The sequence below is a fragment of the Suncus etruscus genome, chromosome 6 (genome assembly GCF_024139225.1).
Source record: "Suncus etruscus isolate mSunEtr1 chromosome 6, mSunEtr1.pri.cur, whole genome shotgun sequence".
In the NCBI taxonomy this organism is placed as follows: Eukaryota; Metazoa; Chordata; class Mammalia; order Eulipotyphla; family Soricidae; genus Suncus; species Suncus etruscus.
Window position 1 is genome coordinate 109786524 of NC_064853.1, and position 24035 is coordinate 109810558.

The window sequence follows — 24035 nt, forward strand, 5'->3', positions numbered from 1 at the left end:
AACCCAAGCACGAGAGCCTCAGATGATGGAAACCAAGAGAAGCTCGCCAAACTGCAGGTTCAAGTGCACTTTTTTGGGAAAGGATGTACTCACAGAACAACAAGCTGTTCAAGTGGGGAATAGTTCCACTAGCATTACAGGGAGTAAAAGAGGAAAATGTGGGATGCATTCCGGGAACAGAGATGTCTTGTAAGTCAGCCCCTGAAAAAGTTGACTGATGGAGGGATGGAGGATGAGGTCTTTCCGGAGCATGCGTCTGCCACCCTGTTCAGCCGGTGGTTCTGAGGTGAAGTGGAGGGTAAACAACTCGCAGACAGTCAGGCTTGTGGAAATATTAGCTTTATTCGGTGACAAGACTGTAGTGCAAAGCCTCAGCATCAGTTCCAGCCAAAAGCCCTCCCCTCTCTGCCTTCCACAGACCCTTGTTTTTATCCCCCAGAATCAGGTACCACCCAATAGTGGGATCAGATACCACCCAATGGTGGAAGTAGAATCAGGTACCACCCTAGGGTGGGGACATAATGCCAGGTCACACCCTAGGGTAGGGCACAATCACCGATCAGGATAGGGTCAGTAACATAATAATCCCATAAAATGTTTACATAGACAACAAGATGAAGGGAGGACACCACTGGTGGTGGGAATGCCCCGCATTCATTGTCACTATGTGCCTTAAATATTGCGAACGATTTGTAATTAACTTTTACCACAATAAAAATCTGAAGGAAAAAAGATAAAGTGGTTCATAGAACAGCTATTGCAGGTGATAATGAAACTTCAGTTCTCTCTGAAGAAGTTAAGAGTAAACAGTATTTCTAGCATCCAGGAGGTGAAAGTGTTCGCAAACCAAGGGACAGTGATCCATGTTAACAACCCTTAAGTTTCAGGCATCCCTGGCAGCAAAGAGTCACCATTCCAGGCCATGCTGAGACAAAAACAACAGACAAAAATGGTTCCCAGCATCTTAAACCAGCTTGGAACAGACAGTCTGACTTGCTTATGGAGAATGGCTGAAGCTCTTCCCAAACAATCTGTGGATGGAAAAGCACACTTGTTACTGGAGAGGACGATGAAGATGAAGGTCCAGATCTCGTGGAGAATTTTGTTGAGGCGTCCAAATGAAGCAAACTAAATTGTGTCAATTTCTGAAGAAAACTTGACAAAGTTACTGGGAGGTGCTATTTTATATTATGACTGCTTTTAAAAATTTTGTTCAAGGATCTAATAAGACCTAGATATAATATTTTTAAGGACGCTGCAGCTCTTTTAGTTTTTGCTTATATACAGCTCATTCTTTGCAGCTAATTAAGCTTCAGAAGCCAGAAATAAAGTTTGAAAGATTAATCAAGTCCTTTGCCTAGTATATAATTTATTTTTTTTATTTCATTGGCACTTATTTGTGCACAGAAAGCAAAATTGTTTACAGAATGCTTAATCATGACATGTAATAATGCTGGAAATCTTTGATAGGATTTGATTAAATGTTTGACATGATAGTATAATACATAACTGGGAAGGTTGCACTTGTAAAGGAGGATGTACTTTATGTAATTCTGTTTTTAAGTAAATATATTTTTATACTTTGGGGATAGATACCATATGCTTTCCAATACTTTGCTGTTATAATCATTTCTTTTTTTTTTAATCATTTCTTTATATATATACACTACTCGTTGGTATGAGATATATCATTGTCATTTTGTTTTATATTTTCTTCATAATTTGTGGCAATAAATCATTTTTCATGTGTGCCAGACACTAACGACTTATTTATACTTCATGTAGTATATTATTCTTCATACATAAATATATCAATATAATTTTAAATCACCATTTTTTTTATTTGATTTGTTTTGGCCACTACTGACTGCATTCAGTAGTGCATTCACTGCATTCACTGGTTCAAGTTTCAGAGATTACTTCTAGTGGTTCTCTGGAGACATCTTGTATTTAGGATAGAACCTGGGTTGAAGGCAAGCAAGGCAGTTGTCTTAACCACTCTATTATATCTCACACAGACACCTTTTTAGTAAAGGAAAAGATGATCAGAATGTGAATTGCTCAGCAGAGCTTGTTCTATATTAGTATATCTTTAATAGTTTATTACCAAAATTTTAGATTCTCTCTCAAAAAAAGACATTTAAAATCATTGATACAATAGATAATTATTAATGTAGAAAATAGTGAAGTGTCCCAGAACAATACTTCGGTAGGGCACTTGCCTTACACATGGCTGGCCCAGGTTCAATCATGGGTCTCCAAATCTTTCCTGAAGTGATCCCTGGGAGCAAAGCCATGAATATACCCTGATCACCACCATGTGATACCCCTAGCAAAACAGATAGCAAAGTAAATATATATATATATAATCTACTTTTATTATAGATTACATATCTGCTACATATACTCGATATTAATTATTAAGCCACACCTGGATGTGCTAATGGTTTACTACTGGAACTGTACTTAATGTAAAATTCCTAGTAGGGAAAATATGTGATGGCAATCAAACTGTGATAGTTAGTTTCTTAATAATTGTACTATAGCTCTGATTTCAATAGGATCAATATTTTTAATGAATTTTGTTAAAAGTTTACTAAGAAAGACTATTCTTTTAAATACCTCTAAATTATATACCGAGATCCCTGATAATATTTATTTTTTATTTAATCAATTTTTTTTACTAATAATAAGACCTGGACTTCTAATACAATTTATAGATGTAGAAAGTGTGGTTTTTAAATGTTTATTTATGCTATCAAACAAGTAAATATTTGAGAGTAAATTTCAGCTCACTTATATGGATAAATTTGAAATTATAACCTCTAATTTTATAAGAATATTGTATGTTTGCACAACTTTTTAAAAAATGTTAGCATATATGTAAAATATTTTATACAAGAAATATGTGACTTATACATTTATTTTTAATTTCAATTGTATTAATTCAAGCAAGTCAATTCTTATTGATCTGCTTAAAATAATATTAACATTATTGAATTACGTTGTCTAAAGACTAACCATAATGTTTTTTAGTCTTATAATTCCACTTAGTTTAAAATGAACCCTGTTAGCATCTTAAATCCAACACTGTTTCTATGTTTAAGATAACAAATAGAAGAATTTTCAGTGAACAAAAATATTGGAACTAATACACAAAAATTATTCTATAATTACTGGTGTCATACAAAATATTTAATTTAAGGGGCTGGAGTGGTGGCGCAAGTGCCTTGCACCCAGCTGACTTAGTACATATCGCAGTTTGATCCCCCAGAGCCCTATATGGTCCCCCAAGCCAGGTGTGATTTCTGAGAGCATAGCTAGGAGTAACCCCTGAGTGTCACTAGGTGTGCTCCCCCAAAAAAGCAAAAAAAATTTTTTTTAATTTGAGTCTTATACATTATTCCAAAGGAAAAATATATTCTTTTAGTTGTTTTTGGACTACTCCTGGCAGTGCTTACAGTTTACTTCAGGCAATGCCCAGGGCAGTGGTCGGCAAGCTGAGCAAGCCACAAGCAGCTTTTTACACTTTTTTTTTTTAACTTTTTAATGTGATTCTTCTGTGTGCCGGGTGGCAGCTCCAGGAGTCAGGACTCTGCTCCTAGCCTCTGTCAGTGCACGCCCTGTGTGACTCTCAAAATAAATTTCAATCCTGGTTTTGGCGAGATTTGGTTCAGTTGGCCTAGAGGAACCATATGTGACTGATGCTAGGAATGTAACTGAGGTCTGCTGCATGCTGGCAAGCACCTTAATCCTTGTTCTTCAGACCAGATGCAAGTACTCTTAACGTTGACAAAAGTCATACCATTATACAGGGTTTATATGTTTATTTTTTCTTTTTTATAATGTTTATTACACTAGGGAACCCTCAGGAAAGGATCATTTATACAGGGTGTAAGTAGATATTTTTCACTTTAAATAAACTTTTAGACTAATTGAAATGGCTTAATCTAAAAGACCAAGTGAATACATAAATATCCACCATTTTAGGAGAATGGTGGATAATTATGTAAATAAATAATTATGAATTCAGAACTTAGAAAAATACATTGCAGGCAAGTGTTTAACATTTTATAACAGTCAAACAATTTAAAATTTGGGTGATTTAATTCACCCAAATTCATTAAGTTCAGCATTAATGTTCCAGATCCTCATTTTGAAGTCTATTTTTGATCTGATCAATGAACTTCAATTGATTCAAGATAACTTGAAATTAAGTTTTTTTTTAAGATCAAATATATACCTTCTACTGCCAGAAACATACCAGGACTGATTGGCATCAGTTGGTTAATTATATCTGGACTTTGATGGAAAACATTCTCTTTTAGTCCCATTGAAGACTTTTATTTCAAAAACTCAGTACCAGAAGAGAATGCATTGTTGTGCAATTGCCCAATGTCACATTTTTGGGCATGTGGGGTCAGGAAAACATTTTAATTGAAGAAATCTTTCCTAATTTATACATAATGAACAATTTTGCAGATACTTATTTATTTCTCTAGTGACCTTAAAAGGTGTTATTGTATAAACTTCTTAGCTTCTCACTTCATGACTAGCTTCAGTGTTTCTGAGAACTTTACTTTAAATTTTTAATCTATTTGGAGGCACTTCAGAAGTTTATTATAATATTATAATAAATTATAATTTATTATTATACTGTTATAATAATATATGCCCTTGTCTGTCTTAATTGTAGCAAAAATATACTTAGCTCTATAACTGGCTGAGGAAATCATTATTTAAAGAAGTTGGCAACTTGTTCAAGATCACATCAGGAAAAACGTTTAAGTATGTCTAGGTACAGATCAGTGATTTATGCTGTACTATTCAGACATTCATCTAGGTGTATTTTTAGCAGAGATGCAGACATTTCAGTGTTTGAAATTTGAGATTTAATTGTTTTGTGAAAGAAAGTAAAAGCCAGAGTTGGTTCAAAGGGCTGAGTGATGCAGGAGCCCAGTTTGATCTTAAGAAGTATACAGTCCCCCAAGTGGTAGAAAGACTGAATCCTTAAGCATTATGTTAGTAGCCCTTAAGCACTGCCATATATAGTATGCATCTGAAACAAATAAATACAAATTATTTAATATTTTAATTATTCAATTGGTTACTTTAATGCAAATTAAAAAGTAAAAATTATTCTCAGAAAGTAATCAATAATAATACTCACATGCATGTGTTCTCTTGCATAACACTATGCACATGAAATTTGTATAATGGTGAGAACATAGATGAATATGACATATCCCATCTGTAGTATTTTATTTATTGATTCACTAATAAAAATTGTGAAGTTATTAGAGGTTATCTGGGGCTGGAGAGATAGCCTGGAGGTAGGGCATTTGCTTTGCATACAGAAGGACAGTGGTTCGAATCCCAACATCCCATATGGTCCCCTGTGCCTGCCAGGGGCGATTTCTGAGCTCAGAGCCAGGAGCAACCCCTGAGCGCTGCCAGGTGTGACCCCCCCCCCAAAAAATAGAGGTTATCAAGTGTGAGAAGATGTATAATAACTTTCATTTAATTATCACTGTTACATTTGAAAGTTCTTTGGTGGGGGGGGGTTGAGCCACACCCGGTGACGCTCATGGGTTTCTCCTGACCATGTGTTCAGAAATCACTCCTGGCTCGGGGGACCATATAGGATGCTGGGAGATCGAACCATGATCCATCCTAGGTTAGCACGTGCGAGACAAATGCCCTACTGATTGCGCCACTGCTCTGGCCCTGAACGTTCTTTTATTATCATTTCTTGAGGATGTAGGTTGTTTTTTCCTGTAGATTTTGATCATGAGACAATGCTCAGGGTTTATTCCTGGCTCTGTGCTCAGAGATCACTCCTAAAAATGTTCAAGGGAGGGGCTGGAGTGGTGGCGCTGCAGTTGGGTATTTGCCTTGCATGTGCTGACCTACAATGGACCGTGGTTTGATCCCCTGGTATTCCATATGGTCCCCCAAGCCAGGAGCAATTTCTGAGCACAGAGCCAGGAGTAACCCCTGAGAATCACCATGTGTGGACCCAAAACAAAAACAAACAAAAGTTCAAGGGATTATATGTGGTACTGTAGATTGAATTGAGGTTGCACATTCAGGTTGTACAAGCAAAACATCAACCTATCTGTCTATCCTATGTTACATGCCCACAAATGCTATTTTAAATGCCTATAATCTATCTACATTTTAATGCCACCCGAAGTAACAAAATAAAAATATCTAATTAGGGGCTGGAGCAATAGCACAGCCAGTACGGTGTTTGCCATTGCATATGGCCAACCCAGCTTTGATCCCTGGAATCCCATATTGTCCCCCAAACTTACCAGAAGTTATTTCTGAGCACAGAGTGAGGAGTAACCAAAAAATCTATTTAAAGTATGATAATAAATACTATTTAGTAAATAATTTAAGAGAATTATTTATCTGATAAACTAATCATTAATAGACATCATAAAATGCTGGATTATTGCAAAAATTTAGTGCTTTATATTAGTTTGAAAAATATAAACAATGTATCTAAGAGTCTATAAATGAAAGTAAATTCTACTTTTTTGACTATAGCTGATATTGGGTAGGAGTCTGAACCATTTTGTTCAAGTGATGAGAACTAAATATTAGTATGTTATAAAAAGTCATTAATTGAAAAATCAATATTTGGGACAGCAGAGCAATTAAATGCAATAAATTGTAGGTTTTTGGTAGGGGTTTCTAATTCACAGCCATAAAACTCAAAATATCAAATCACTTATTTTCTTAAGAAATTTTCCTTTCTATTAAACCTTTATTCTTACTCAAATATTATTCTTAATCACTTCATTCTTAAACCTAGCCACAATCCCATCTAATAAATGTTTCCTCCCAATCATTTATATATGTATCTTTTCTCTAGTTAATCAAGTATAAAAGCAGCATACATTTTTTTCTTAATAAAAGCTTTCTTGTAGTCACTTTTATCAATGCTTCTCTTGTTTCTCTGAATATGGTCACACCAATAAAAGATGACATCTGTCCTCAGTTCATTGTGAGCATCTCAGGTAGACCATGTGTTAGTTACACCTTGACCTAACTTCGGGTTTCTGGTTCTGCCATTGTGGCCAATTAAATGAGAGACTTGTAAGGCACCAGTTGACTGGTCGTGTGCCGGCTATCACCACAAGGGCTTAAGGGCCACAAATCTCTGTTATTACCAAGCTGTTGCTGCCAGAAGCATGCTGACTCCTGACAAAAAGAATAGATTAGGATCAATCAAATCTCCCCCAGGCTTGTCAGTGGGACTTTTAACCACACCTTCTACCTCAAACTTTCGCCTTCACCTCTTTCCAAACACCTACACAGCAGCAAGCTAACAAGGTGTCTGCCAAACCATATGTTCATAATTAGTTAACTTCTTGCCTGTCGCTATAGGCATCACTGATTCAGCGACAGCCCTCAAGGGTGTTGGACATCCAATAAGACACCACCAACCAGCACAGCCCCTCCCCTCAGCGGTAGGAGAAGAGGCATACTTAATTCCAGCTGTGGCATTGTTAAGTGAATTAACTTTATCCTCAATTTAAAAAGCCAGCATGAAATCAAAGGAGACCAGAAAAGAAAAATAGAGAAAATGAAAGGAAAAAAATGCTTGTAGGTTAACTCAACAAGTCTGATGAATGAAACTCAACTGGTTGGTCCCATTTAACCAATCACTGCAAAGCAGGTTTCTGGCACCGTTGTTACTTCAGGCATAATTCTTCCTTTTATTTCCCAGTTCTGTGGTTAAGATCTCCTGTTACACACAGAGGGGATTGGTGATATAATTGTTTATGAGCCAGTGGACCACATTTTTAGCTTCTAGTGAGGTTACCCAGCGATAAGAAATTAATGTTAGAAAACATCAGTGTACGATGCTGGCTAAGAAATCTCATCTCAAGGTAAGAGTGTGACATATAAAATTAAAATTGCAACCTCATATTTGAGCACATACAAATTGATTATGTGTATTATTTAATGAGAAATAATTGCTAAACATTTTTTATAAAGTTAGAGGAAAGTTAAGAATTCTAAAGTCTTTGTTTTAATTGACTAAGGAAAAATGACTAATATTTTGAAAAATGCACACTTTCATATAATGCATTTTCATCAGAATCACTGATAATTTACTCTGTTCTCAACAAGTTAGTGTAAAGGGTCAAATATATTTTCAATTCAGTTTTGATTCAAATATTTTAAAATAGTCCTAAAGACACATAATTTGAATTTTGGTAGCCAAATTTTGGCAATGTCTTTGTTCAACGATTTTATGATTATGAAGAAAAATGTCTAAATATGGAAGAATGTACTAAACACTTACATGCTAAGAACTTTATTTTAAATTAATGTAAATCCATTTATTTAAAATGAAAAAAGATGATTTTAGTGAAGTATGTAATCTTTATGTATACTTTGAATAAGAAATTTATAAAAATTGTAAGAGAAGATGCATTTGTATAACTATGTAATTTTATAATTCTACAACTAATGATCAGTGAGACTTATACGTGGATAAAATATGCAAAAATAAATTTTATATTTTGTATAAATGAACTATAAATTAAAAAGCAGATTATCATTTAAAATATTAATCTTAGAATACTGTGATTTTTTGTTGTAGTTGATATTAAATAAAAACCTTATAGAGTTATATATATATATATATAGATAATGTTAGGAAAAGAGGCAGAACAAACAAACATCTAGATATAAAAAATATGTCACTGTTTTAAGTATAAGCTTGAGATCTTATTTCATTATCAATTACATACTTTCTACTTTTATATTAAGTAGTCATTGAGTCTGGTAAGGAGCTCATTGGCCTTGAACAATAGACATTGTCCTGATGAATTAAGACATATCTTTTGTGGTTTGGGACCAGGGAATTATAAAATAGAAGCCAAAAGAAAGTTTCAGAAGCCACAGTACAAGTTACAGGGAATTTTCCTAATAAATCCTTTTAAGATATTGTCAGATAAAGTACATAAAATATCTTTATTCTGTTGGTGAAACAAACCAATTATCAAATATACAAATGGTTGTTTTTAAAGACAACTTACCATCATAAAAATAATGACACTTTGTAATTTAAATGTCATTATCAAGCAGCATTATTAGATAAACAATAATAAAAACAACTAACTATAACACATATATATATATAAATTACAAATATTTCTCCAATCTAGCTTCCCAAAATTTTCAAATATTCACATTAATGAAAACTAACATTATAAAATTTATTCCACAGCAAATATAATATTTACATTATAAAATTTATTCCACAGCTAATATAATATTTACATTAAAAAGGAGGACCTTTCATAAAAACAGTGGTTTAGTAATATTTAATTTATGATTAGTAATTTTATTATGAAGAATTTATCAAGTATTTTATGAAGGGATGAAGACTAGACATAGAAAATAGTGCTAAATAGATTTTAAGAATTGATGTGGAGAAATTTTAAAAGCACGTAACCAAAATGTTTTCTCACAAAGAACAAAAAATGATATATTATAAACAGGGTGCTCACCAACAACAAAATAAACCAAAAACAATGGTAAGCAATGCTAAATGGAAAAAGCAGCTAACTAAAGATTCTGTGTTGCAAATGATATATAAATACTTAAGTCATGGACACTGAAAAGAGATAACTATGACATATATTAAAGAATAAATATGGGGCTGGAGCAAAAGCACGGCGGTATGATGTTTGCCTTGCACGTGGCAGACCCAGGATGAACTTGGGTTTGATCCCCAATGTCCCACATGGTCCCCCAAGCGAGGAGCGATTTCTGAGCTCATAGCCAGGAGTAACCTCTGAGCATAACCGGGTGTGCCCCTCAAACCAACCAAACAAACAACCAAATATATATATATATATATATATATATATATATATATATATATGTATAATGGCTATTAAAGTAAAATTCAAAATGAAAATGTCAAATAGGCCATTTTTTGTGGCAAAAGTGATAGATCAGTATTCTATTTGTTAATTTTTACTTACATTTGGACAATTAAGTAACATTAGTTTATAATGTGATATATGTTTTAGGTTTTCTTAAGATTTTTTGATTTTTTTATATAAAATGGTGAGTTTAGTTTTAGAAAAATTAACTCTGAAGACTGAACTGAACAATAGGTTCAAGTTTCACAAGGGCTTAAAATTCATGGGCAGAAGGGAAATGTTTTGGTATGTGAATTATTAGTTCGATGAGGATTATTAGGCACATGTGCTCTTCAAAAGCAGAGCTATTAGACAAGAAAAGCGATGAGCCAGGCCCTGAATATTAACTCCCACAGAAAAGTAGAAGAAAGAAAATATATTGAGAGTTTGTGCATACTGAATTTTCTTGTCTCCTAGAGTCTTCTTCAATCTTACAAATCAGCCTCTAAATACATATTTCTTACGAATGTTTTTACAATGGTATTTTATATCTCTAAGCATTTTATAATATTCATTGTGTCTTTGTTTAATAGATTATACATGCCAATACTAAATTTTATGTTTTCTGTGCACACTTCGGCAATACATTTACTAAAATTGGAACCATAAAGAGGACATTAGCACGGCTCCTGCGCAAGGATGACATGTAAATTTTATGTTTTCCATTTTACTGGCTTTGATTTGTACTATTAATTTTCACTTTTATTTGAGTCAGATAATTGAAAAAGAGTTATCGCTAATTTCTGACACAGCAAAAGTGAATAATGACATTCATTATTTATAGTAGTTCAACTCCAAATGATATGAAAGAAATGTAAAATATGCTATTTATTGGTTGGTGGGTAGGAGTGCTAATAATTAGAATATTAGAAAAATAGATATGAGAGGTTTTTATTAAATCTACTTGTCTTTTTAAAGTAGCGTATGTTTAGTGATGAAATGTTTATATTAAGCCTTAAATTTTATCATAACATGGTACTACAGAAGTGTCAAAGGTTATTTTACCTATTCCATTCTCTATGCCCCACTGACTTCAACTCCTTTGGTAACTTCCGTTGTGCAGTCTGTATAACTTCTATGGTTGACTCTAACTTGTGGGGAATGAATTGTGTTCTCATTTTCTGAGATGAAAAGTGTTGAAAAATGATAACAAAGATTTTGTTCATCCTTGGGAGTGTTATGTCTACATTATCCATAAGAAAGTAGTAGAAAATAATAATTTATTAATATACACACCATGAGATCAAATAAAAGTCCATACTGAATTTAAAAAATATTGAAATAATTTAGGAAATCTCTGAAATCATTTATGTAATTTAATTTGATCATTGAATGTTATGTCACAGTATTAATCATTAGATTAATACTAACAATAATAAAATTAATAATAAAATAATAAAAATGGAACAAGACTGCCTGCATATGTCCAATGGCTTACTATACAAAAAGAAATTTCAAAACAAACTGAAGTAACAGATATGGGAGCCTAAGAAAATTGTGGTATCATGGTTGACAAGAGATTGAAATATTTTGAGAAAAAGGGAATCGTGAGCAAAGAATTTACCGATAGAGGAATTAAGAGGAATGATTAAGAAGTAAAATTTATACTTAATTTAACACATATACTTATATTATTATTTTAGTTTCGATAGCATGTTTATACTAGTATTAAAATACTGTATATACTCTAGTTTAAGTTGACTCAAGTATAAGCGGAACCCTCTAATTTCACCCTAACAACTGGGAAAACTTAGTGACTTGAATATAAGCTGAGGTGGAACATGCAGCAGCCACTGGTAAATTTCAAAAATAAAAATATATACCCAAAACAATTAAAATAATTGAGGAATCAGTAGGTTAAATGTTTTTTAATATAATATATTGCTAAAGAAAAATTGTAAACTAGCAACAATAACTACCCAAAACCAACTGCAACGAAGTTGATACCCAATATACAACAAGTTAGACACAAAAGGGTGTCTTTGGGTGGGCCAAAGGAGGGGTAATATGGGATGCATGCTGGGAACAGGGGTGGAGGAAGGACAACATTGGTGGTGAGAATGCCCCTGATGCAATGTCACTATGTACCTTGTAATTCATTGTAACTATGTATGTAATCCACTTTGGTCAAAATAAAAATTATTAATAAAAAATTCACTAAATTAGCAATTAATTCAAATACAAAATGCTTATTAATAATAAAACTTTAAAGAAAGTGCAGAAAATGTAGCTTAACAGATAATCAAGCTAAATCACAAAGGTTAAAATCCTTCAAAACTGGATTCCTTCTCCTCCTCATCTGTATGTCCAAACAGAGCTTGAGCTGTATCTGATGTGAGAGTATCAGCACTGACATTGTCGTCATCACTGAGTTCACAGATATCGTCATCACTGCTATTGGTCTCATATAAAGCAAAGAATCTTGTGGGATAAATAGTTTAGTGGCATACAGTTCAGTTCAGCAACCTACCTCTTCAGCTCAGCCATAACTTGTGGACTGAGCTGAAGCACTGCCCCCTCCAGCAGACTGCAGAAGATGACTGGAGACTACATACATTTGATTTGATGCATGAGCACTAAATCAAATAACCTGTATGATCTGAGCATAAGCCAAGTTCGGCTTATACTTGAGTATATAGGTATATGATTTTAATGCACAGATATATTACCTTAACACTATCCTCCCATCAATCTTTTATATTATCTAGTCAGCATCTAACTTCTCCTTATTTTCTCTTTCTACTTGTGAATCGCATTTTTGTAATCTAAAATCTATGGTTAATATTTAATATTATCTATTCCTTTGCTTTGCTTCAAAGAAAGAGAAAAATGAAATGTATCATTTAATAAAAGAAAATTATAATCATTTCCATTCTAAAACAAATAGAGACAAATGAATAGAGATAATAATAGTATTTGTCTTAAGTGAATAATTATAAGTTCACAAATAAAGATACTCTAGTTTTATGATAAGTATAAGTATCTCTGGAAACAGCAAAAAATATATATGATACTACAGGATAGAGAATGAGAGAAACAGAACTATAAATATTTGAAATAAACATATAATTTTTTTTCAGAAATTTAAGATAATATATTGGAAAAAAGTATCTGGTGATAATTAGCTTTCAAAAAACCTTGGTTCTGGAAGTTAATACAGGGTTAGGGAAACATGCACTTTTTTTGGATTCAAAGCAATATATGTTGTTCCCCTGAGAATTATCTGGAATAGTCCTGGATGTCCCTGAGCTTCATTATCTTGACTCTGGTAATATTGAATATTACCAGAATCAGCGTGGTGTTCCCAGCACTGCAGAGGTTAAGCAGTAAACCATCTATCTATTTTGAGCAACATAGTATTTTCAGGGTGGTCTCCAGGCTCTCTGAGCACTGTCTGGGAGTACCCTAGCCCACTTCCAAAAACCTGAGCAACAGGGGATGTGACTCAAGCAGTGGAGCACATGATCTGCAAGTTTGAGTGCATTGGTTTTGGGTCTTGGAACTCCTCAGGATTAAGTTTGCACCTGAGAGTGTCAGCAACATCAGCAATAATAAAGAACAGCAGTAAAAAATTAGAAGTATTGGATGACTAAGATAATATATACATATATTTGAATATATTTATATTTACTATGCATACAATGTATATACATAGAAACATATATGATATATATGAGGCTTAATGATGATATATATAACCTATATATAGACTAATTAATATATACTGTTAGAGACTTGCTAGAGACTTTTTAAGAATATATGAAATGATTGAAGAATTATAATAAAAGAATAATGGTCTAATAATGAATGTTTGAGGTAAAAATATTTTGTAGTTTTAAATTATATAAAGTATATTCTAGTATATAAAGTCATATGTAACATCTAAAAATTAATCATGAAAATCTTCCAAGTTTCAAGAAAAGAATTTATTATAGATATATTAGATTATAATCTTCCAAGTTTCAAGAAAAGAATTTATCATAGATATATTAGATTATAAAAATAAAATTTAATAAAAGAAAATAATCTGCTTAATATTAAACTTCAAGATATTGTTGATGCTTTTAATTTTATAATAATTGTATAATGATGCAATTATTAATTCACTCCAAATCTCAAATTGTATTGTTTTTCATGTGATGATTTTTCTTCCTAAATTACCATCAGAATTTTTTAAATTTAAAAGTACCTATACTTGAGGCCGGAGCAATGGTGCAGAGATAGGGCGTTTGCCTTACATGCAGCTGACCCAGGATGGACGGTGGTTCGATCCCCCATTGTCCCATATGGTCTCTCAAGCCAGGAGTGATTTCTGACTACATAGCTAGGAGTAACCCTTGAGTGTCACTGGGTGTGGCCCAAAATTAAAAAAAAAAAGTAGTGATATTTTTTATTTTAAATAGAAATTTGTAAATTTAATCTCATTCCTTTTAAAAACATACACAAGGGGAAGAGGATGGGTAAAAAGCATACACAAAACCATTATTACTTTCCTTTTACAATATACTCAAGAAGAAAAACATTATAATGCATGAGCGATGATAGTACATTAAGTTACTTGCCTTGCACATGACACAAGAGCAAACAAAAAATAAAAAAGAGAGAAAAAAGATAAAAAGAAAAGCATTTTAGATTCAAATAATTGCTAGCAGAATTTTACTTTCTGAATTGTCTTCTCTTCCAGTAGTTATTTCGGAATTTCTTACACATATTTTATGTAAATTTAAAGGTTAAGAAGCTAAATTTTTTGACAAAATCATATTTAAAGCAACTTAGTTTTAATGCTAGAAAGTACAGTGAGTAATACAACATAGTTTATTGTTGTGACATATACCTACTTTCACATTTATTTATTTTTTTAAAGTGTTATTCTAAACCTAAATATGGGTAGTTTCAGACTTGTTCAAGTCAAACCTTTGGATCTTTGCGTTAGAAAAGTCTTCAAGAAGCACCCTCTAGTGTTAAAAGGATGCAACAGTTCACTGGCAAAGAATTTTTTGAGAGAAGTAAGAAATTAGAATACCTGGCGTAAAAGGACCATCTAGATGATCAACTCCATGATTCATTCTGATACAAACAGGAGAACTCAAGGTCCAGTGTCAAAACACCTCGTGTTTACACTGAAAATCAATGACATATCAAAGAGCAGAACTCTGGTGCTTTAACTCCTTTATCACAGAATCTTAGCTGTAAACTTGGATTTGGGCCAAGTAGATAACAAGATAGAAAATTAAGACATTTTATATATGTGGGATTTAGAGATCAACATTCTCTGAAGTAAGGTAAGTTATATTTGTATAAAGGGAAAATAAAGAGAGCTTTCAAAAATAAAGGGGGGATAAGGGAACCAGATAATCAACCCTCTCCACAAAGAAGATGAAGATGATAAATTAAGACTCATAATATGATGCCTGATATTTTATTAGAAGTCTTTAGATATAATATTTAAATGAACATAGGAATTTTATTTTTGGTTCAGTAAATAAATCTCTAATAGAATTTCACAATTTTACTAAAAATTTTTCACTTAGCTTTTATTTTCTTATTCTTGTTATCTATCTTAATTAACTTTATTTTTGATAGTTCAAAACATGAAAATTTTATAACAAGGCAAAAAACTTTATTTCTGCTTTACACTAAATCATAATAATAGATTAGTAATGAGATTATATTTTAAATGTCATGTGTATTATCCTTAAATGGAATGCACAACTTTTGATCTCCTCATCCCTCAACATATCCCCCTGGACATTTAATGATCAAACACTATTTAGAGAAATACTTTTAAGAGCTACTTCTATTATAAATAGTGCTGCAATGAATACAGTTTTGTATTGTGTGTTTGTGTTCCTATAGGAGTGGTTTGGCTGGATCATCTGAGAACTCAATTTCCAGTTTTTTGAGAAATCTCCATATTGTTTTCCATAATGGCTGGATTAGATGGCATTCCCACTAGCAGTGAATAAGAGTTCCTTTCTCCTCACAACCCTGCCTGTAAACTGCACTGATTGTTATTCTTTGTGATATGACTCCAGGGTATAAGATAGTACCTCATTGCTGTTTTTATTTGCATCTCCCAGATATTTAGTGAGGTGGAACATTTATTTCATGTGCCTTTTGGCTATTTGTATTTCTTCTTTGAGGAAGTGTCTGTTCAATACTTCTCCCCATTTTTGATGGGGTCAGATGTTTTTTCTTGTTAAGTTCTGTTAAATCTGGAAACAACCCAGATGCCCAGCAATAGATGGGTGGCTAAAGAAACTGTAGTACTATCCATATGGAATACTATGCAGCCATCAGGAAAAAATAAAGTCATAAAAATTTCCTATACTTGGATGAACATGGAAACTATTATGTTGAGTTAAATAAGTCAGAAGGAGATAGAAAGACATAGAATATTATCACTCATCTATGGGATTTAAGAAAAATAAAAGACATTATTGTAATAATACACAGAGACAATAGACATGACTGTTGGAAGGTTCAGCCCATAATGTGAAGTTTACCACAAAGAGCAGTGAGTTCAGTTAGGAAAATAACTACTATGCCAACTATCATGACAATGATAGTGAGTGAGAAAAATAGAATTCTTGTCCTAGGGGAGGAGGAAAATGGGGGGCATTGGTGGTGGAAATATTGCACTGGTGAAGGGGAGTGTCCTTTTTTATAACTGAAACACAACTACAATCATGTTTGTAATCATAGAACTTAAATATAGATTAATTAAAAAATGAATAGTGCTATTGCCCCTTCTAAGAAAAGGACACTCTGAGGGAAATGTGAAAATCTAAAACACTTTGCCTACATTTTAAGTTGCAACATCAAGAATTCTTTTTTTTTTTTTTTTTTTTTTTGGTTTTTGGGCCACACCCGGTGACGCTCAGGGGTTACTCCTGGCTATGCGCTCAGAAGTTGCTCCTGGCTTGTGGGACCATATGGGATGCCGGGGGATCGAACTGCGGTCTGTCCTAGGCTAGCACAGGCAAGGCAGGCACCTTACCTCTAGCGCCACCGCCTGGCCCCAACATCAAGAATTCTTTTTTTTTTTTTTTTGGTTTTTGGGCCACACCCGTTTGACACTCAGGGGTTACTCCTGGCTATGTGCTCAGAAATCGCCCCTGGCTTGGGGGGACCATATGGGACGCCGGGGGATCGAACCGTGGTCCTTCCTTGGCTAGCGCTTGCAAGGCAGACACCTTACCTCCAGCGCCACCTACCCGGCCCCAAGAATTCTTAATGGAAAGGCAGGATGATTGAGTTTTTCTCTTCTTTAGCTCTAGGTAGTTTAATTAGGGGCCTTTATGGAATACTAACCAAGGCTTACTGTGCCTCAGTTTTCTTACTTGCAAATGAGAGGATTAAACAGCACTATGTTCTTCTAATTACCCTGAAGAGCTACTTCTAAAGACATAAATTTGAGAAATCCTAGTTACATCATTAAGTGATAGATTTTGTATGCATTCTATTGCTAATAGCTAACTTGTGATAAAATGCAAATTTAACACACAGTGTAAGCTCTGATTTTAAAAAAAAGGTGTTAGTGCTACATATGCTTGGGAATAACACAAAAGTTGATGAAGAATTCCCGAGCATTTCTCTATGATACATTCAAATTTAGAATAATGAACTCCCAAAGACTAGCTTGTTTACTCATTGAACCAGATTGGTTTTTTTGCTAAGCAGAAACTTGGTAGGAAATTAGAAATAAAAATAAATAAATAAGACCATAGTTTTAGTTGACTGTATAGTATTCCACAGTTTTCATTTAGCTTCTTTTCAAATTGTATCATTGTCATTATAAATCAAATTAATGCATAGCAAGTAAAATATACTTGGAATCATTACTGTTTAATTCATCATTTTCAATAATCTAACAAGCATTAATTCTCCTTATTTTACAAAAGTCTTTCAGCAAAAGGACAAGTTTAGTCAGTAGTTTAAATAATATATGATATTTGTTTCTGTATATAACATAAACAAATTTTACCTTAAGAATTAATTCATAGGGTCGGAGTGATAGCACAGCTGTAGGGCATTTGCCTTGCACAGGGATGACCCGGGATGGAGCCGGGTTATATCTCCAGCATTCCATATGGTCCCCTGAGCCTTTCTGGAGGGATTTCTGAGTGCACAGCCAGGAGTAACCCCTGAGTGCTGCTGGATGTGTCCCCAAAACCTATGTAAATAAAGTTTTAAAAAAAGAATTAATTCATAATTTTATTTAAAATCATAAATATACCTATACATATTTGTCTGTAAATAGAGTACATTCTCTGTATATTTGGTTTTTGTTTTTTGTTTTTTGTTTTTTGTTTTTTTTTGGTTTTTTGGTCACACTCGGCAGTGCTCAGGGATTACTCCTGGCTCCACGGTCAGAAATCACTCCTGGCAGGCATGGGGGACCATATGGGATGCCGGGATTTGAACCAATGACCTTCTGCATGAAAGGCAAACACCTTACCTCCATGCTATCTCTCCGGCCCCTGTCTGTATATTTGATTCTTGATATCAAATGACATCTTTCTTTTGCAAACAGTAGTAGGAGTAACATTGATACATCAGGAAAATTTCCTGGAATAACTGACTTAGTGTACGTTGAAATACACTATGGGATTTAAATCCATTTCCTATTTCTTGTCACAGTCATGTATGATATGTTGAATTTACAGAGAAAAATATTGGGCTGAGAGATATTTCCTCATGTTTTCGATTCTCGTAGGGCAAATGACTGATTTAAGGCACAGTTTGATTTTAATATCCCAATTCTCTCTGTTACCTGTCTGTTTTAATTCAATATCTAGATACAAATATATTCTATACTTCCCATTCTACGAATATAGTATGTCTGAAATTAAGAATACAAAGATTTTTGTATCATTTTTATGTTGCTAAAACCCTCACAGATTCCTTTAATTTGAAGTATATAAAACAGAGGCAGGCTTGAGGCAATATTGAAGAGAGAGAAAGTCAAATCTTTATTGAAATAAAGGGGAATATGAAAATATTTTGATCTAAAGAGAAATAAAAACAGTTAGATATAATATATTCTAGATACAGAAGAACTGTGATGTATAATTAAAGAACTGTATAGGCTATAAATATGAAGAAATGTTTTGAAGGTGTTTACTTGGAAAAGTCCAATGATGTGTGCTACTTTGTTTCTTTGTCTAGAATTTTTTTTATGGACCAAACGTGTTAAATTATCAAACTTTGGTACTAAATGATCTATGTATCTACCAAGGACTATAGTTAATATCAAAGAATACACACATATATCCAAAAGAAATACCTATTTCTACAAATAACCATGATCTTTTATTTTTATTTATTTTAATATTATAAGTATTGAGGTTCATTTTAATTAAACAAGACAAGTTCACTTAAAATAGGTACTTCCCAATTACAGTGTTCTAAGAAAACCAATTATTTAGCAGAGCTTAATTACATATTTCTTTGTGGTCTTGAAGTTGAGTACCTGCTGATATTTGCATTTATACTATTGATTTTTATTTTTTAGCATTTTATTTAAGCACCATGGTTACAAACATGTTTGCAGTTGGGTTTCAGTTATAACAAAGAACACCCCCCTTCACCAGTGCACCCTTCCCACCACCAATGCCACCCATCTTCCTCCTACCCAACCCTCTGGCTGTACTCGAGACAGGCATTCTATTTCTCTCACTCGCTACCATTGTCACGATAGTTATTACTGTAGTTATTTCTTTAACTGCACTCACCACTTTTTGTGATAAGCTTCATATCATGGTGGGGGGCTTCCAGCCCTCATCTCTATTGTCTCTGGGTATTATTACCATACTGTCTTTTATTTTTCTTAAAATCCCACAGATGAGTGAGATTAGTCTGTGTCTATCATTCTCCTTCTGATTTATCTCACTCAGCATAATAGTTTCCATGCCCATTCATCTATAGGAAAATTTCATGACTTCATTTTTTCCTGACAGCTTCATAGTATTCTATTGTGTAAAGGTATCACAGTTTTTTTTAGCCACCCACCTTTGTTGAGCATCTGGGTTGTTTCCAGATTCTGGCTATTAAAAATATGTAATATGTTAAATTGTGGTAAATTAATCTAACCAATTCTAAATGAACTATAGAAAGGTTACTTATACAAACTAAATAACCAACTGTGCAGCAATAACCCTACACAATATAATAGCATGGCAGCCCTTTCTCTCAATAGTTTCCTTGAATGTAAATGAATTAAACTCTCCCATCAAAAGACACAGACAGATCAGAGCATTGGGTCATGAAACGAAACCAATCCATTTGCTGCTTACAAGAAAAACATACAAATCTAAGGATAAACACAGGTTCAAAGTAAAAGTATGGAAAACAATTATACAAACTACTGGAAAATAAATTGTGCAATCAATATTAGTAACCAAATGATATGGATACAGCACTCATGTGAGTATATTGGCCATTTTATCAGCAAATTTCTGTTACGGACACTCTATGTATTTAAGTTTTTTTCATGGAAGTGAATGAAAACATACAAATTTCTGAGCAGAAGGAAGACAACAAGAAATTGAGGGAAAGATCCAAAGAACTAAAAGAAAATAGTGGAATAGTCAAAATCTCATAGAGGGCAATATGAAAATGAATATGAATATGACTCAATATGAAATCTTATTTTTCTGGTAAGGCCATGACAATTATTAAAGACAGAAGGTGGTTTGAGTTTGATATTTGACATTGCCTATGAGTTTTACACACTCATACACACACACACACACACACAAGAAAAAAAAAACACACAATATTGGAGTAACCTGTAAAAAAAGATCCAGGTGCAAACCCTGAGCAAAGATGTGTGACCCTCCCAAACTCAAACATGTAAAAAAAAAAACCAAAAACAATAAAGAGAGTAGGGCCTAGAGCAATAGTATAGTGGGTAGAGTGCTTACCTTGCACAAGGCTAAACCTGGTTAGGGCCCCAGCACCATTTATGCTCTTATTAGACTTATTAAGCCTGGATCAAGAACCAGGAATAAGATCTTAGCACCATTAAGTGTGCCTCCCAACCCAAACACAACAAAACAATAAAGAAAGAACAAAAGGGTGAGAAATGGATAATTTCTAATTATAAAATAACAATAATTTTAATTTTTGCATAGATCCAATAAAGTATAATGGCAAACATTCATTTCCAAATTTTAGAGAACTAACTTGATACGTATATCAACTGTACCACTGCTATAACATTATGTTTTTGTATTTATATTTTATTAATGTTATAGTTCGAATATTTGAGGGGATACATTAAGCAGTGTTCTGGGGCTACTTCTGGTTCAGTGCCTCAATGATCTAGCAGTGCTAGGGGTCAATCCTAGTCTTCCTGCATACAAGGTAAACATTCCAGTCTATAGAGATATTTCACCAGCCCAGTTTTATTTTTTTCTACTTTGAATAATTTTTTCATATGCTTATTTTTGGTAGCTTGGGAGGCAAGTTCAGAGGTACTTAAGAATTATTAGCTCCATGCTCTGGGATTTCTCCTGGTAATATTTTGGGAACCACAGAATATGCTAAAGACCATATATGTTGCCATGATCAAACCAGTTCCAATTGCATGCAAGGCAAGAAGCCTCAACCCCTGCACTATATATCTAACGCTTATTTGTTCTTTTTTTTTTTTTTGGGGGGGGGTCATACCCAGCAGCACTCATAGGTTACTACTGGCTCTAGGCTCAGAAATCGCTCCTGGCAGGCTCGGGGTACCATATGAGATACCGAATTCAAACCACCTTTCTTTGCATGCAAGGCAAATGCCCTACTTCCATGCTAATTCTCTGGCCCCTATCCCTTTTAATGACAGGATAATTTCTTCTTTTGTTTATTTACTTTGTTTTCAGAGCCACACTTGGTGATGTTCAGGACTTACTCTGATTCTGTACTCAGAGAATCCTATGTAGTTCTAGGAAGTAAGCCCAAGTTGCCCATGTGCAAGACAAGCATCCTTCCTGCTATACTAATTCTCCAGCCCCCTGGATGGGTAAACTTCCTAAGCAAACTTTACAAATATTATATTAATTTAAAGCCACTGAATTATTTTTATTTTTAGATAGATACTACCCTATTTTGCAATAAATGCTAGAATAAAAATATTTGATGTTTGGGCCGGAGAGATAGCATGGAGGTAGGGTGTTTGCCTTGCATACCGAAGGATGGTGGTTCGAATCCCGGCTTCCCATGTGGTCTCCCAAGCCTGCCAGGAGTAATTTCTGAGCATAGAGCCAGGAGTTACCCCTGAGTGCTGCTGGGTGTGACCCAAAAACAAAACAAAACAAAAGGATATTTGAAGTTATATTATTTTCTAACTTTATTTTCTTTTATTTATATTTTAGTTTTGCGAACCAGACCTGTGATCCTTAAGAGTTTATTGCTGACTCTGGCAGTGCTACAGGGACAGGAATTAAACCCTCTCAGCCACAGAGTTTGAAAATACCTGACCCACTGTACTATTTTTCTGGTCCTTTTGCATTTTTTATTAATTTTAATAATTAATTTTAATAATTTTAAATAATATAGCTCCAATAGTGTTAAAGTGTACTGTATTGTGTATAAAATTATTATATACAACCACTAGCAAAGTGCCCATTTTGTTCTATTGTCCAATATTCATTCCATGCCCACACTCCCAATTGCTTGTTAGTAAGTCATGTATTTTAAGGTCAAAGATTTCTCATTGTTTGTATTCATTAGTACCTTGTTTTCTTTTTATTTTTTCAGATAAGTGAGGTCATCTAGAAATTTTTCTTTTCCCACTGTTTATTTCACATATCTTGAAACTCTCTTATGCCAAATTTCATTCACATTCAGTGCACAAATGGACCATCATAAAATATATATCTGATCATACATTAAAAATGTTTAAATATATTTTGTTTATAAATTATGTAACCATAAACACAAGAAGTTATAAATGTATATAAATACAAAATAATACTTATAGTATATTAATATATGTAAATCTGTATACATATATGAATATATTTAATATGTTAAGTGTTTGTTATATATTCAAAATTTGAATGACTTTTTATGCTACTAATTAAAATGTGAAGAAAATTTAGAGACAAGCAGTTGTGCAACAACTATTAAAAAGATAAAGCCTTTGACCCAGCAAATATGGTCCCTGAGCCAAAAGTGATTTCTGAGCATATAGCCAGCGGGGTTACTGAGCGTCACAGGGTGTGGCCCAAAAAGAAAAAAAAGAATATTTGCATGGAAAGAGTATAGTATATAATATTTATAGAAACAAAATATAGATATAGAATATCCACTAAGGAAAATTTGATTAATATATGAAATAATATTGTATAGAAAATTTAATATTTTTATTAATTAAAAATATGCATTGGGGAGTTACATCTTGTTGTGTGGGGCTGAATCGACCCCCAATAAATGTTGGGGATAAGCAATCCCCAAGGTAAAAGTGTAAGAGGCAGGGTTATCCACATCTAAACATTTAATGTGAGAAAGTCCTGAGCAAAATACACAGAGAGTAGGAAGAGAGAGCATCCAAGACAACATGCAACCCTGAGGCACAGGAGCAACAGTAATATAGCAGGAGCATGGCTACGCTGACCTTTGGGGAAGCAGGAAGGCAGGCTTTCTTTCTCTGGACTTGATTCACCTCACATCAGGCTGGCAGGTAGGCGGATAGGGCAGATAGGTCTGTAGTCCCATCGGGTCTCCAGGCCAGCAGGCTCCCTCAGACCAGCTCCCTTTAGAACTTTACAGGAAGCCTTACATAGGCTTGGTTCAACTGCACGGAGGCAGTAGTTTAGTTAGGGACTACCATTAACTGACAGACTTCAGTTAAAGGAGAAAGAGAATCTATGGCAGAAAGTCATGGGGCTGAATTTCTTCATCTAGTGATGCTCAGACATACTAAAACAAACAAAACAAACAATATAATAAGTTTTGACCTATTGTCACCAGACCCTGAAATAAGGTTCAGAACTTCAGCTTTGTTTTGTCTAAAGTTAAGCAGTTAAGAACTGGACTAGATTCAGTATTCCCTCTCTTCTTCCTTTTCATGATTAATGATAA

The 24035-nt window shown here is 33.7% G+C and overlaps 1 protein-coding gene and 1 non-coding gene across 2 annotated transcripts in view; both read left to right on the forward strand.

The window, feature by feature from the left end:
* The first annotated feature begins 7761 nt into the window (after positions 1-7761).
* Positions 7762-24035, forward strand: part of GMNC (geminin coiled-coil domain containing) — a 37947-nt gene continuing 21673 nt past the window's right edge. Inside the window, exon 1 of the mRNA XM_049775992.1 lies at positions 7762-7904. Within this exon, the coding sequence (XP_049631949.1) occupies positions 7878-7904 (27 nt within the window). The 5' untranslated portion in view covers positions 7762-7877. The remainder of the gene's footprint in view (positions 7905-24035) is intronic.
* Positions 10526-10628, forward strand: LOC126012391 (U6 spliceosomal RNA). The gene has a single exon (XR_007496882.1). It is a non-coding gene; the product is annotated as a U6 spliceosomal RNA (small nuclear RNA).